The sequence below is a fragment of the Mus musculus genome, chromosome 3 (assembly GCF_000001635.26).
Source record: "Mus musculus strain C57BL/6J chromosome 3, GRCm38.p6 C57BL/6J".
Classification (NCBI taxonomy): Eukaryota; Metazoa; Chordata; class Mammalia; order Rodentia; family Muridae; genus Mus; species Mus musculus.
In genome coordinates this window covers 93,554,590-93,570,756 of record NC_000069.6, presented here as the reverse complement: position 1 = coordinate 93,570,756, position 16,167 = coordinate 93,554,590, and the positions used below count along the sequence as shown (strand labels likewise).

The window sequence follows — 16,167 nt, the reverse complement described above, 5'->3', positions numbered from 1 at the left end:
CTTTTATTAGATATTTTCTTTATATACATTTCAAATGCTATCCCGAAAGTTCCCTATACCCTCTCTCTGCTCTGCTCCCCTACCCACCCACTCCCGCTTCTTGGCCCTGGTATTCCCCTGTACTGGGGCATATAAAGTTTGCAATACCAAGGGTCCTCTCTTCCCAGTGATGGCCGACTAGGCCATCTTCCGCTACATATGCAGCTAGAGATATGATCTCTGGGGGTACTGGTTAGTTCATATTGTTGTTCCACCTATAGGGTTGCAGACCCCTTCAGCTCCTTGGGTGCTTTCTCTAGCTTCTCCAACATCCTTAATCATCAGGGAAATGCAAATCAAAACAACCTTGAGATTCCACCTCACACCAGTCAAAATGGCTAAGATCAAAAATTCAGGTGACAGCAGATGTTGTCGAGGTTGTGGAGAAAGATGAACACTCCTCCACTGCTGGTGGGATAGCAAACTTTTTTTTTTTTTAAGGCAGGGTCTCATGTAGCAGACTTTCATAGAAGTAAGGTTAGCCTTGGTCCATATCTGTAGGTCAGAATGACTTTGAACTCCTGCTCCTCTATCTCCCCCAGTGTTGGAATTATAGCATGTCCCAACCAGATAAGCTCCAGCTCTTGTTCATTTGTTCGTTCGTTTGTTTGTTTGTTTTGGAAACAGGACCCCACTAGATACTCAGGCCGACCTTGAACTCATGGGCATCCTTCTGTCTTAGCCTCCCAGATTGTTGAAATTACAGGAATATAAACTTATGCCTGAAGTACATAGTGTTCAAAATATGTTTCCTGGAGCATTTGTTTCCCAGATTATAAAAGTAGAATTATTGCAGAAAAATTAGATGGCATAGCAGCATATAGAGAAAAAAATTAAAATAATAGCAACCATACTTATGGTTACAACAGACCTCTCCCACAGCAACTCCTATCCTGGATGCAAAACTGAGGTAGAGTGCTTCCTATAATCTTTGCTGTTCATGAGTGCACATGCAAGAATAAGTGCACAGTGTTTAAATGAAAGAAATACTATTCTATACTAATTTTGCAGCCTGCTTTACTTGGTATAGACATGTCTCCATTTCATTTAGTATTTTCAAAGTCATGGTCTTCACTGTTGTATGTATAACTATATAAAGTGGTTTTTTTTTTTACCACAAATCTTTCTATACCTATTCTAAGTCAGGCTGGATCAAATATTTTTGTCTATGAATTTTGTGTATTTGCTTCCTTTATTAAGATAAACTCCCCAAATTAGAAGTACTGGATCAAAAAAAAAAAAAAAAAAAAAAAAAAGCACATCAAAGGACCACAGAGTGAAAGGATCCCATTTTGCTAACTTCTGAGTTTTCAAAGATTGTGCAGATTATATTTCTGTCAACAGTGACCCAGGGTGCTCATCACAAGTCATCTTTGCCAGTTTCTGTTGAGTGTTATTAAACTTTTCATTGCTTTATCTATTATCTTGCAACCTAGATTGCAATCTTGATCAGCAGCTGTGGCCATCTGTCTCTGCCACAGAACTTTGCCCATTGTCACTCACGTAGTGCCAAGAGAGTGAAATTCTATCCAGTGCTTTCTCTCTGGGGCTAAGAGTTGGATAAAGTACTTAGTCAGTTTGGGAGAGAAGGTTATAGCCTTGTCCCCAGCCTTCCAGGATAGAGAGAAAATGACCAAGTCACTGATTGTTGGCTGGTGTTAGAGGCGGGTACACAAGGGAACAAGTCTGAGAGAGAAAATGAGCTGACTAGATCGGCCCTGCAACGTGTTTGAAATGAACTTTCTGTTCCATACTGTTGTCTGTTCTTCCTTTTGGGTGTGGAGAGGGTGGAATCCAATTTACAACTCAGTCATGTAGCAGAATGAGTGGAATTTTCCAGCTGTTTCCTCTTCTTGGTGCTTGGCAGAGTTACAGCTTTGCCTTCTGGGAGCTATTAGGCTACAAACCCAAAGCTTAGCTGGCTGTTTCAGCAGGTCAGATTGTGGGAACTCTGTTTTGGTTGGCACAAACAGTCACATAGGATTTCGCACCATAAATGCTGTGCATGCTTGCTTTCCTTGTGCTAGCTTCTCCATAAACATGTTGATGGGGCTTCAGTGAGAACGGTTTCGCAGCCCTCCCCACCTCAACATACACACACACACACACACACACACACACACACACACACACACACACACACACCACGTGGGCACACCCATCCTGAGCACAGATTCTCTGGCAACAGAATCCTCTCTGATTGCCAGAATCTAGGGAAATCTGCTAAGAACACACTGCTTTGACTTTCTCCAAGTCTTCACTCCCTCTGTGAAGAGCCGATGTTAGGGCTCCTTTCTTCACCCTTACAGACTGCTTCCTACTTCTCAAATAATTCTTGTTCTGTTGTGAACAAAAACAAAACAAAACAAAAACAAACAGAAAAAGCAAAAAACAAAAAACAACAAACATACAACCCCCACCCCCTCCTTAACTGATAGGGTTATCTGACCATTGGCTAGCTGCAGTCCAGGAGGACAGTGAGTGCAACCCAACACAATACTATAAACTCATTATAAGCATTATAAGCATTATGATGGTTGTGTGTGTGTGTGTGTGTGTGTGTGTGTGTGTGCATCTGTGGCTTTTTAAAAACTTAATAGCACTGTTCTTGATATGAACTCTGTAGGTGACAATAGTGTTATGATACAATGTCAAAGGTTATATACCCCTGGCAGTGTGAATGTTCTCATGGATTGGGGCATCTGGGCACACACTCACCGTCTTGTGTTAGTTTTATCTGCCCACTTGTGGATTGACCACTAACCACACTCAGGAAAGGCAATTCCCCCCAAGAGGCAGGCAACCCCGGGTGGTACACCTGGCACACATTCTCATGGGAGAGAGATTCTTCCCCCACATGGTGGGCGGGCCAGTCGATTTCTCTAATCTCTGTGGCTTTCGAAGACCTTACTTTTTAGGGTCTCCTCTCCTCCAAGCCATAGTTTCTTTAATCTCCACATTGGAAGCTCTCCTCATTAAGTATCGTCAGAGCTGGAGAGATTACTCAGTGATTAAAGAGGGCTTGATGTTCTTCTAGAGGACCCCAGTTTAATTCCCAGCACCCACATGTCGGATCACAACTCTCTGTAACTCAAGTTCCAGGAGATCTGATACCTTCTTCTGGCCTCTGGGGGCCTACACACAGTGTACAAAAATATATCCAGGTAGAAGAGTCATATACATAGAATATAAAAAATAAATAGATAAATAAATAAATAGTCTATTTATTTATTTATAATATCATTTTTTAAAAGATTTTTTTTATTTATGAGTACATTGTAGCTGTCTTCAGACACACCAGAAGAGGGCATCAGATCCTATTACAGATGGTTGTGAGCCACCATGTGGTTGCTGGGAATTGAACTCAAGACTTCTGGAAGGGTAGTCAGTGTTCTTAACCACTGAGCCATCTCTCCAGCCCATAAATATGTTTTTCAGTGCTTACTATTATGAGAAATGAAGGCCTTCCCCACAACATATACACACCTAGCAATGAGCACTGGAGACTCAGAGTAGCAAAATGAAGCCATTTATTTTATGACCTTGCTAAGCCAGGCGCTTTCCACAAAGATAAAACCAGGGAGATATTCGGAAGGAGTTCAGAGAACAGTTCGTAAACCCTGAACACAGGCCACTCCCCCATGTTTCCCATAGTCTGAGCAATCAGGAGTGTGCAATTTTATCATTATCTGCCCCTTGCATTTTTCTGTTTCCCAACAAAGCCCATGCTGGGTTTATCTCTATCTTTTACATTCTATTTATTTTAAAGTTTGTTAGATACATGAACCTGTCATGTCTGGCATGTTGTTAGGCAAAGCTTGGTTATTAACAAGTTTTTACTCTAAATTTCTAATTTAGGCAGGGCTATCTAGACTAGCAAACATTAGCAGGGGCCTGGTGCTTTCATCTATAGCTACACCTAAGTGGAATCAAGGCACTTTTGAAAATCAACCATTACTTTAGGTTTTATTTCTTACACAGTGACATTTAGGATGGATCTTCAGGCCAATGCAGGTGTACAGAGTCCTATAAAGGTCAAACTCTGACTCCCTTGAAGGGAGAACTTTGGTTTTTTTGTTTTTAGTTTTTTTTTAAAGGTTTGTTTATTTATTTAGTTATTTGTTTATTTATTTATTTTTTATGTATATGAATACACTGTAGCTGTATTGATGGTTGTGAGCTGTCATGTGGTTGCTGGGAATTTGAATTTAGGACCTCTGTTCACTCTGGTTGACCTCTCTCACTTCAGCTTGGCCCTGCTCACTCCTGCTTAAAGATTTATTTATTATTATATGTAAGTACACTGTAGCTGTCTTCAGACACCCTAGAAGAGGGCATCAGATCTCACTACAGATGGTTGTGAGCCACCATGTGGTTGCTGGGATTTGAACTCAGAACCTTCGGAAGAGCAGTCAGTGCTCTTAACCGCTGAGCCATCTCTCCAGCCCTAGAACTTTTGTTAATTGAACTTTGGATGTGGGACTAAGTCATGTATGGAAGGAAAGAGGACAAAGGGCATCTATTGTCTGTGTGGGCTGAGCCACAGTGTTTTAAGATTCTGGAGTTGCCAGATGTAACAATACCTTCTTAGTTCAACAGGCAGCTTCCTGACCCAGTAGTAACCTTGGTAGTCCAGCTCTAACCATAGATTATGGATCATTTATGGATCATTCCTGGATCAATCTCAACTCTTTAGTTAGCTGTCTCCACTCTTCCCTTTAGTCAATGCTTTGGTAAGCCTGCTAATATAATCCTATGGTTACAAAGCTCTGATTTTTCATACCATGTTAATCTAGTGATGGAGACAAAATGGTCAGAATTTTCCTCTTGTGTTTATGATGAATTTTCTCTAGCTAGCTAGCTTTAAACTATTCTATTCCCCTTTATCAATGTCTCCACACATTGGTGGATAGCTTTGTACTGAACTTTCTCCTATAGTTACACTGGAAGTTTCCCTGGAATGATATCAATGTGTCCAATCTTAAAAGACATTGATCATGGTGGTGTGATCCTGTAATCCCAGCACTTAGAAGGTAGAAACTGAGGATCAAGAATTCTAGGTCATGGTCAACAACATAACGTTTCAGATACCACATTTGTGGCCAGCCTGGAAGTGTGAGACCTGTTTCAAAAGTTTTAAGTGTTTCCAGTGTTGTTGACCTAGTTAACTAGAACAGTTCAATGCATTAATTCATGGAATTCATTTATTGTCTTTCAATTAATAAGCATATAATGTATTACATACACATATACACTAAAGCTTATTACGGGCATACAAAAGACTAGAGAAACATTATGTCATGTATTAGCATCAGTCTTGTGCCATGATGTTCATCTAAAAGCTAGGAAATAGATGTGTGTGTGTGTGTGTGTGTGTGTGTGTGTGTGTGTGTGTGTGTATCACATCTAGCATATTTCTTGACATCTGAGAGTTAAATAAATCGATGTTGTTGGGAGATTTTATTCCTAAGGTGTCCTGTTATATCCCTTCCTCCTTTGGATCATTTTCCTTTTCTTTTTTTTCTTTATTGTTGTTATTTGTTTTTCAATACAGGATTTCTCTGTGTAGCCCTAGCTGTCCTGAGACTTACTCTGTAGACCAGCTAGCCTCAACCTTGGAGATCTGCCTGCCCCTGCTTCCTGGGATTAAAGATATGTGCCACCACCACATGAACTTTGGCTCGTTTTCTGATAGGCTTATTTTGACTCTAGATTTTGTTGTAGTTTTTGCAGTGAGAAAATGGATTCATACATCATGGGTATCCAAGGTGCTAGCTACCATGGCACTCATTTAACTGGGTAAGACTATGCTGAGGAGTTACAGAATTAGATTACATTCTTGAAGAGCCCTCTTGGAACGCTTTGAGGTTTGGTTCTTCACTTAGACATAGTTTGAAAAACAAATAGAAAAGTCAGATCCAAGCCTGAGAGGAGAATGCTTTCCCATTTCACTGGTCCTATGGAGAGACAGTCCTGTGGTATGCTGATTGCCCAAGGTCATGCTGACTCTTCCTGACTCAAAGAAGCAGGGAGCAAGCATTTCAGAAGGAGCAAGAAACACTCTACGTCAAATTCAGAACTTAAAAAAAGGACTTTCTTTATTGAGGGCAATGGGATGCAAACAATATAAAACTCAGAAGCTTCTCTGCCATTGGATTAAGTTTTCTCTCTCAGATTGTTGAATTGGAGTTGGATCTCATTTGCACATTTCCTAAGGGTCCTGATCTGCTCACAAGAAGCAGTGGGGCAGATTCCTCAAGTGACCCCGTGGGTGAACACGCACCAGGGTGGGGGTACCAGTGCTCCAGTTGGCCTACTTCTTCCCCTTCTGCTTCATGTTTACTACAAAATAGTCATTGCATGCAATGGTGAGCCCTGCCACTAGTGATAGAAAGCTCTGGAAGCCCACTTTGCCATCTCGGCACTGGTCCAGGTCCTTCATTATTTTGTCCACAGCCAGAGGGTCCTTTTGATTCTAAAAAAAAAAAAAAAAAAAGTAAATAATTAGAACAAAGGCAAACAATGTCAGTTAATGATGTTAAAACATAGGCGACTATTATCTTCTCTGATTCAAACTTCTGACAGCCACGTGCATAAGGATAATCTCTCAAGTCCTCCTGTTCTAGTCTTAGGTCCTAAGTGACCTTTGTTAAGTCATCAGCATGTTTTTTTAATTTTTTCTTTAGAGTGCCTTTTCAGTAACTTCATATTTAGATTGTGCCTAAGAACTATCCTCACCATTTTCTACTTCAAACTTAGATTTTTTTTTTAAAGCAAATTTTCATTCCTGACACCATGGTCAGATCCTTAAAAGGGATCTCTCTTGATGAAGAGAGAGCTTCAGATTACTCAGAGATACGTTTCAGGTGCACTCCCTGCGGTATTAGTCCTAAGCTGGTGCTAATGAGGACACTGGGTTTTGCTTTTAGAGAAGACTCGGAGAAGTCTTCTTTTTCTCCTTCGTGCAGCTGAGACAACCAAGGGTGCTATTGTATGTCATATCAGCTATGTCACCTGAGTCCATCACAGTTTAGTTTGTCTTCACATATCCACTATAACTATGAAGACAGGCGTTTGGATGTTGAGTATCCTCTCTAGAAGGCCTTCCACTCTTCATGAACTGAAATGCTAAACACATGGTCTGCCTCTTTCCAGTCTTTGAGTTGGTAAACGTATGCCATCTTATTCTCATACATTGAACAACTTTCAAACCAAGTGTGTGAGGCTGGGAGGGTGGCTCAGTTGGTAAGGTGCCAGAATGAGAACCTGAGTTTGCGCCCACGGCACCCACGTAAAAGCTGGTCCATTCCTAGAATCCCAGCAAAGGGAGGCAGAAACAGAAAGATCCCCAAGGCTTACTTACTAGTCAGCCAGCTTAGCCAAACTGGCCAGCTCAAGGTTGAGTCAGAGACCTTATTTCAAATGTGATAGCCCTGTGAGATAGCTCAGTGGGTAAGCCTGCTTGCTGCTAAGTTTGATGACCTAAACTAAATCCCTGTAGCCCACACGATAGAAGGAGATCATCTACTTCTCCACGTTGTTCTCTGACCTCCTCATGCATGCTATAGTATACACACAAAATAAATACATAAATTACTTAATGTAAAAAATATTTTTAGGCAGAGAGTGATTGAGGGATGATATTTAACATCAAATTTGGGCCAAATTTGTGACACACACACACACATGCACACACACACACACAGATCTACTCCAATGAATATGTATGGTAGAATCAAAAAAACTCCTTAATTGCATAGCATGAGTGTGTGGGACAGAAATAGATAGATGCCAGGACTTGCATCTTGTTCCTATGGTGATTAGCTTGATTATTCCTTTTGCTGGTTAGAAGTGCAAAACTGTGGTTACTCCTATAGATAGGTCCAGGCTGTCTCAGAGAGAAATAACCTCTAACGCAGTAGAGGCTGTTAAGAGGCACAAAGTCCCTATGAATTCCAATGACTGAATGATTAAGGGAAGAGCCGACTGACATGCAATATTTAAGTGTGCTGGATGCATAAGAGAGCTCTTATGGTAGAGTCATATTGTCTACCAAAGACTGCAAACTCCTACTCTAAGCTAACAACTGAAACCTGCATTATGTAGCTAATTCTGGCCTCACCCCCAGCTTCCTGGCTGTGGTCAGAATGAGTGAAATTTGGATGACATAAGCCATCTACTTTAGAAACAAAATGGTCTGTTAATGCAGTGAGTACACATCTAGAATTACGGCCCTGTCTGTGCCTGGAGTAGGCTGCTCTGCCTTGGCTCACACACACCCTTGCATGCATCCTTTGTGCTTCTCATGTCACAGAACCTTGGCTATGGAAGGATCTGTGTCTTTGGTCACATGTGATGAGTGAATATTTTAATATTGAGAATACCTCTGCAGATGTGATGGGCTGGCTTACAAAGAACACATTTTGTTCTTGCACTTCATGTTTATCTAGAAGAATCATATCAAGTGAAAAGTGGGCATGTGAACCAGGACTAGAGGGTGAAAGCCACTGGTCACTGTTAGTCCACAGCTAGCGCGTCTCTGTGCTTATTTGGGACTTCATCACAGTATAGCAAAGGAACTAGCTCACTGAGCTAGTACTGGGGTGACTGCAGCTTAATAGGAGGAGCCAGGCCACCTATTTAACTGATGTTGATGATGGGTAAAAACAGTCTCCTGCAAAGCCCTGTGTTTATTAGAGTAGGAACCAGGGCCTTAGGTAGTGTGCTATTTATCAGGTAGATGACAAGAGATGGGATCTAGCGATCTACTCTCATTTCCCTTTACCCTTCAGGGACTAATGCACTCAGTACAAGACCCATCCTTTCTTTCCAGGAAAAGATGGGACTATATCACAATGTCCTACTGTGTCAAGCAATATTTTGTCTTACATGAATATTAAATTCAGCAACTGTTTCTTGAAGGCCTAGAAAGTCAAAGGACAACTATGCCTAGTGACTTAATGGCTTGGCTAGCATAAATGAGAAGTCCTGTTCAATCTTCCCAAAGTGGGCTATAAACTAGGCTGTGCTTCCAGGCTCCTAAGATGATACTGACATTGTAAAAAGCAATTATTTCTGGAGTGACACTTTGTTCCTATTCATCCAGCAACTAACATGATCCCTTTATGGGTTAGAGCTGGAAAAAGAAGAAAATTCTTTTTGTTCAAAGGGATTTAAGAAGATTTGAGTAGAGGGGCGCTCTCCAAGAGAGCACATGCTTTGCCTGAATGGGGCCCTAGACTCAACCTGCACCTCACAGCCACACACAGGGAAGATTCAAGTTTTTCCCAGTGGCATATGACCAGAATGTGGAACTTCCGCCATGAAGATTATAGACCTAAGGTGCAGCATCCCTGGCTTATCACACACTCATGAAAAGCCTTTCCCCTCATGATGTGCCAATGGGTGTGGTATTTTCACCTGCAGATTGAGAGTTCTTTGAAGCCAGGGGTGGAATCTTTTCCACTTTGCTGCCCCTGTGATATATTAACACACAGTAGGTACTATCTACCAAGTAAATGGATGTGAAACACGCCCAAGTAGTGACCCTACAGGGAAGGGATAGAAGAAAGGGAAGGGCACTCTGATTTTTATATCTGGTTCTGAGACTTTCAGCACTTACTTCCAAAAACCCAGGGAACTCCCGTTCCATGAGCACTCTCAGGTCCTCCTTTGTCAAGTGGTCTTTGTCGCCTGCAAACCTGTGAAACGTAAGCATCATGGTTTCCATGGCGTGCTCCATTTGGGATGGCATTTTGAAGAGTCTGTCGAAACCTGTTAAAGGACATAAAGAGAGTTTGAACTAACTTTTAAACCACAGGTATGAAAATCTTTAGACAGTAATGGGAAAGGAGAAAGCAGAAGGTCTAATCACCTTTCCCATAAAATTTAATCAATCTAAGGCTCAGTTTGGGGGCTTTTGTTGGTAGCAACAGACACTTCAGGTATTGGATCTCAGAATGTGGGATTTACTCCTGTCAGCCACTCTATATGCTCCTAATCAAGAAAAAGAAGATCTAATTTTCTGGGAAAGTAGGACTAGAGATGCTCTTTTTAACTACAAAGTACCGAGTTAAAGAGATGTTTCCTTATTTCTCTTGGCACAGAACATGTAATTCTTTGAAATGGCTGAACACCAACAAGCCACAAGTCCAACTTGGTCACTATAGAAGCCTCAGCCACCCAGGCTTGAAGCAGGGACCTGGACCAGTCTGACTCTAGAGATTAGAAACTTGCTTATAGATGGGTTTGTCTGTGGGCTGTGTGCACTCTACAAACACTGAGCTCATGCTCTAGCAGTAAAACGCAGCCACTCTGTCTGAGTACACACTCCATAATGTTCATTATCAAGTTCAGCAGAGAAGGAACGAGTACCCATATATGTACAAACTCCTTCAGGAGCCAGATACACTTTTGGTATGACTACGCAGAAGCGTTTTCCTCACAAGCTGGGGTGCAATGAGAGACCAAGGGCCTTTCAGCATGAAGAGTTTAAAGAGAGGAAAGGAAATGTTAGGTCACTGTGTTTGGTACAATGAACTGGGGCAAATGTTTCGGCCAGACCCAGTGCCAAGAGGAGCTCAGTGTCCGTATAGAGTTTTGAGTGCAAATAGGAGAAGCTGGCAACTTCTCCTGCTGAAGACCAACAACAGGAACCTAGGGCATACTTTGGTCTGAATCCTGCTGCTGACAATGCCTGTTCAGATCCCTAAATTCTGTAACCCACCCCAACACACACGCACTGAACCCTACCTAGGGTCTAAGACAGGCTATCGCTGAACTATATATACACCCTGACCCTCTTTCACAGGTCTCACTAACTTGCCTAGACTGGCCTTAACTTGAGATCCTCCTGCCTCTGCCTGTTGAGTAGCTGAGTCTGAGCCATTAGGCCTGGCTTCTAAATACTATCTTTTACAGAGTCAAAGATGTGGCGCTGAACACTAAAAAATTGAAGAGTTATATTTAAGGGCTGTAATTCTACCTCTTTGCCTCAGAAAAATTATAAGAACCCGCTAAGGAATCCCACACCTGAGAACACCGTCAGTGAGGATCTGGCCTGATTCATCTGCATGATGTGGACAGCAGCAAGTTTATACTTCAAGGTGCACAATGGCATGAAATCCAGGGGAGCCCCTCCCCTTTTCCTATCTTATACTCCTTGGATCTGCCCCACCTCCCCAATCCTGGATATGGGTTTCTAATGGCATTGGCTGGCTCACAGAGAGTCTACCTTGCCTGGATTTATTTTAAAGCACAGAGTTTAAGAGAACTGAATTTCAGTCACCTAATGAAGGACATGGGATGCCACCTCAGTCCTTCAATCATTCAGGAAAGGAGCCAGATGCCAATGAAGTTTAAAGTCTGTGCCCACATCAGAGCCACAGAGCTTTCTGACCTCCTCTCAGAGCAAAGACTCCAGATTCCAGACATCCCAACTGTTAGAACCAGGTGGATATCCAGTGTATTTCCTCCCAGGCATCAGGAGAGTATACTGGAGAGTATACTGCAGAGCTAAAGAGGGTTTCCCCCTAAACAGGCCAATTTAGGACTCCTAGGAAATGCAAGCTGTAAGCAGAGGAAATCCTGGCCTCACTTGAATGTCCTCTTCAGGAGGGTGAAGTCAGGCTACCTTGCTGAGAGCTAAGGTCTGAGGTTAGTCCACTTCTTCCTGCCTTACCCAGAAGGCTATGAAGTGACAATGTTCCTCCCTGAAGCTTCACCTCTGCCCCAGGTCCTCCATCCCCAACTCCCCTGTTTTATTCCACACACAGAGCAGCCCACTGACTCCCTGCTAGTTCAAGATACTTGCAATAATAACACAGAGATAGAATCTGGCCAGAAAGTGAAAACAGAGTTGAAATTCACAGCATATGACCTTGATCCCAGAAGGCACTGACCAGGGCTATAAGAAAGGAGTTACTCTGGAGAAAGGTTTACAGTAATGCAAAAAATCCAGGTGTGGTAAGGGCAATCCCAAGAACTACGAACTGAGGACTCAGGAGTGAGATGGGGCTGAGACAGGAGAAATGGAGTTATCAGCCAGGCTGGGTTGTATAGACCCTTCGTCAAGAATCAAAACAACAAACAAACACGTGTAACAGAAATGTGAAAATGCTGTTCTCCTGGATAAACAAATGCATCATATTGTCCTTCTCTGGCAGAGTGGTCCTAACCAATCCCCCATTGCGTGCATTATAGGGGTCACTACGCTCTATAATCAGTTACTAGAATGAAAGCTTTTCAGGAACTTGAATCTGGCATCTCTACTCCACCTAACACCCCCCCAAACTTCACTCCAGATGGGGTGGGCCTTCCCCTTCTGATTGGGTAACACGTTATCATGAGGGCACTGGTCTGAGAGTTGGGGAAACCTACCTGATATATTTAGTCGGATACACCTGTTCACCTGTCTGCCTCGCCTCCAGAACTGTCTTAGTTAAGAACCACATATTATTCTGCTTTAGTTGAGACCACTAGATGACATTTGTTAAATGAATGACTCAAAGTAGAGGAGATACAGATGAAATTGTCTTTAGGCAGTTGACAGCTCAGAGCACAGCAGCTAAAGGATGAGTTCTGGGAAGGGGGGGGGGGGGTGGAGCCCTCAGCAGGGTTCACCTCTGAATGGAATGGCAGAGTATAGAGTACATTCCAGAAACAAAGGGATAAACTAAGTGTCCTGTTAAGCAGGTCTGGTCAGATCCACAGGCTTCTCACTTCTGCAGTTTCTCTTGGTTTCATTCATCACACCAGCCACTGCTTGGCCAGCTCTGCAGGAAAGACCCAGGCCTTACCCACTCACCTTTTACTGAACCGTTTTTATTCTGATGTCCGCCTACACCCTTCACGTTAGCCTGAGCAACCTGTCTTAACTGTCTCTTCCTCTGAAGGAAACAATTCCTGTTTTTGTTTCCTTTACAGCAAACACCTACTTTGCACACATTTCCTATGGTGTTCAATTCCAACAATGTTCTTATTTTCTGTCGGTCTTTAAGAGAGGGGCGTAGGGTGGGAATCCCTCTTCCTAAGCAATCCCAAATGTCTGTTCTGGACCTATGCCCAGGTCTAGGCTACAAATCTCAGAAGCTGGAGGCCTGATTTACTTTGTTCATCTGTATTTTTTCCATATCTTAATTTTCTTGAAGCCACCCAGAATTAATTAGGGTGTCAGTGAACACAAACATCCATTATTTTAAAACGTTTGTAGAGTTTCTGTTCTTTTGTTTAGGAGAATTTGAAGACCAATCCTTTTTTTTTTTTTTTAATTGAATCCAGAGGACATTTTTGAATCTGACCCTTACAGTATATTTGGGGTAGGAATGAAATGAAAACAATGGATTTTAGCTCAGACTTTCTCACCAACTAAAACTTGCATACTACAGACATGGTCTGCTAAAGGAAGCTCCAGATGCAATTCAATAGGAAGAAAGAACTCTAGCTCAACCAAGAGCATCCATTTTTCCATGAGGGGTTGTCATGAGTCAGCAACCCAACCAACAACATCAGCTACATGGACAAGTGAGAATTATTTAGTTGAAGGGTTGAAAGTTGTCTTTAAAAGTCAATCAGTCCCTCCCTGCCTCCCTCCAGGGGTGGTGGTCCTGAAGAGCTAGACCCTCACACTGCCAAGCCTGTTACTCCCTTTGCTTTTGAGGTGTGATTCCTAAGTTGTGAATCCTGAGAGCCCATCTTTCCCCAGCACTGTGAGCATTAATTTATTTCATAATTCTGAAAGAATCCTATTGTTCTCTTAGCTAGGCTTAAATGAATGGAATGTGTCCAAGGCATATCAAATACTTATGTATTTGCTGGGAGGTGGGGAGACATGACTCCATGACACACTCTCTCTCTCTCTCTCTCTCTCTCTCTCTCTCTCTCTCTCTCCTGTCAGTAGAAAGCAGGGAGGTATCCAGCCTCAGCCCCACCCAGCCCAGGGCCTGACCACATTGGGGTGACTGCTCAGAGGCTGGCCAGAGGCCAGGCATAAGAGGACAACGGCCCATTTGATGTTGTATTTAGGAAAAGCCAGGGAACAGCATCACTCAGAAATTAGGGGAACCCAAATAACTGCTCTATGCCAAGCAGACCAAAAACAAACAAACAAACAAACAAACAAACAAACAACACTACTCTTAGACTGTCAGTGACAGTGCATAGGCAATGGGAGGAGGACTAAGGTAAATGAAATTTCAGGGAGTTATATGAACTCCTCCTTCCTGCTCCAACGTCGGGCATTATCGTTTGCAATTTGCTGAAACACACCGAAGGCAAGCTCTCTGACAGAGAGTTTCTACCTAATTTGAAGTATAACATGCAAAAATCCACTCCTGGAAGCTGAAACTGAAGCTTGGGGAATGGGGGGGGCGGGGGGGAGAGAGACAGACTTGGAATGGTTCTGCCAGTCTAATTACTGCCCTTCCAGGCAGCTCAGACAAGAAACCCCTCCTGCAGGTTGGTGGCCAGTTAGTTGTGACTCATTTCCTCTTGGAAAATGCCCTGGAAGATGGCACAGTTCCTCTTTTCCTTCAGGGAGCGATCTGTTCAAACCATCCACAGAGAATCAGCAACCAGCTAGGCCACACCCAAGGTCTCACAGCTGAGTCACAGGCCACAGATCACTAGGAGAATCCAGGAACCCTTTGTGCTAGCCCCACCCTGCAGAATGTGTCTGGCTTTCCTGGGGTGGGGGGTGGGGGTAGGAAAATGAGGGAGGTGGGTCCTGTGGATTTCAGAATGTGGATCCGGGCTCTGCTGGTCTGTCACATTTCTGTTTTGCTTGCCACCCACTCAGCAATTTCTCCAGAGTCCTCCCAGGCAGGGCTAGGAAAGAGGTCAGTCATTCCTGTTGCCAAGCTCAGGCCGTGAAGCAGGTACGTCCCTCTCACTGCACCACATGAAAATTAATCCCAGACTGAAGATTCTTCACCAAGCCTGCTCTCTCGTTCCATCTCTCTCTGGTTCCCTTTATTTAATCCGAGTAGCTAGAGGAACACTTGGTAGAGAGACAGAAAGTCCTACTTTAAAGATCCTTCCGAAGCAACCTGGAATTTGCACTGAGGCTAAGGCAACAAGCAGAGCAGGGTCCTTCAGAAAGGGAATCCTCCAGCTGCCAAGCCTCCAGTCCTCCCTGGCCAAAGCGGCTCAAACAGCCTGAGCTCTGCCTGTAGCCTGAAGCTTCATGGAACTGCCAACTAGGACAGAGCGCAAGCAGGTTCTGCTAAACTCCAGTTAACTCTAAGACTAGTTGCAAAGTAGAAAAGATGAGAATGAAGAACCACATGCCGAAAAGGAGAACAGAACAGCGGCTCCAACGCCAGGATGGGGTAGCTCCAGACAAGACTGGCCTCCGCCCCAGCGAGTCTGGGGGCATCCGAAGCAGTGTGCGAGCTGGAGGGGTGGCCCCACCCAGGCTCGCGGGGCGCGGCTCCTCGCGAAGCCTGGCTGGAGGCCGAAGCAAGCGGGTGTGGGGTTCCCAGAGGGCAGATATTAGGTGCGGGACTCACCTGGGCCCCGAAGCGCAGCAGTCCTTGGAAGAGCTGGGCACACCACGATGAGGCTAGTGCCGAAGACCGCGCGTCTTTGTACGCGAGGCGGGTACAGAGGGCGGAGGCGCCCCGGAGCGGGAGGAGCCTGGAGGGCAGGCATCTGCCCTCCCCACCCATCCCTCCCTTCCTGCCCCCCACCCCGCCCCACCAGCGCTCTCTCTCTCTCTCTCTCTCTCTCTCTCTCTCTCTCTCTCTCTCTCTCTCTCTCTCTCTCTCTCTCCTTCTCTCTCCAAAACACAAGGCAACACACACGCACACACACACCCTTCCCACTCTGCCAACAGACTAACTTTGCCCGTCCCCAGGGACAGCCCTATTGTAAACGTCCCTGCGGAAGAATGCTCTTAGTATTTCAGGGCATTCTCATCCAGGGCCGTGCCCTTCCTCTCAGGTTTGATTTTAGAAAGTGGGTGAGTGTAGAAATAAGAATCCAGCCGTCTCGGGAGGCACAATGGCCAGAACCAGAGCCAAGAGCCTCTGCGAGAACCTGCAGGGTTAGGAATAATTTCCTAGATAAGCAGGAGGAACGCTTCTACACCTAGCTTGCTCTAGGACCTGGTCTTGGGGTCGCCTGTGTTGA

General features: G+C 44.0%; 1 protein-coding gene across 1 annotated transcript; it reads right to left on the bottom strand.

Annotated features, from left to right (window-relative positions):
- Positions 1–6,111: 6,111 nt before the first annotated feature.
- Positions 6,112–15,640, bottom strand: S100a10 (S100 calcium binding protein A10 (calpactin)). Its single transcript, NM_009112.2, has 3 exons — positions 15,546–15,640; positions 9,662–9,813; positions 6,112–6,514 (listed from the first exon to the last, which is right to left on the bottom strand). The coding sequence occupies exons 2-3, from the start codon at positions 9,791–9,793 to the stop codon at positions 6,353–6,355; spliced, it is 294 nt and encodes a 97-aa protein (NP_033138.1). The 5' UTR covers positions 9,794–9,813; positions 15,546–15,640; the 3' UTR covers positions 6,112–6,352.
- Between the last annotated feature and the right edge of the window lie 527 nt (positions 15,641–16,167).

What these genes read in the sequence shown, in the direction of transcription:
- S100a10 (NM_009112.2), bottom strand. Translation starts at nt 9,793, where the DNA reads ATGCCATCCCAAATGGAGCACGCCATGGAAACCATGATGCTTACGTTT. An exon ending in AGTTCCCTGGGTTTTTGGAA is followed by an intron (nt 6,515 to 9,661) that starts GTAAGTGCTGAA and finishes TTTTTTTTTTAG; the next exon opens with AATCAAAAGGACCCTCTGGC.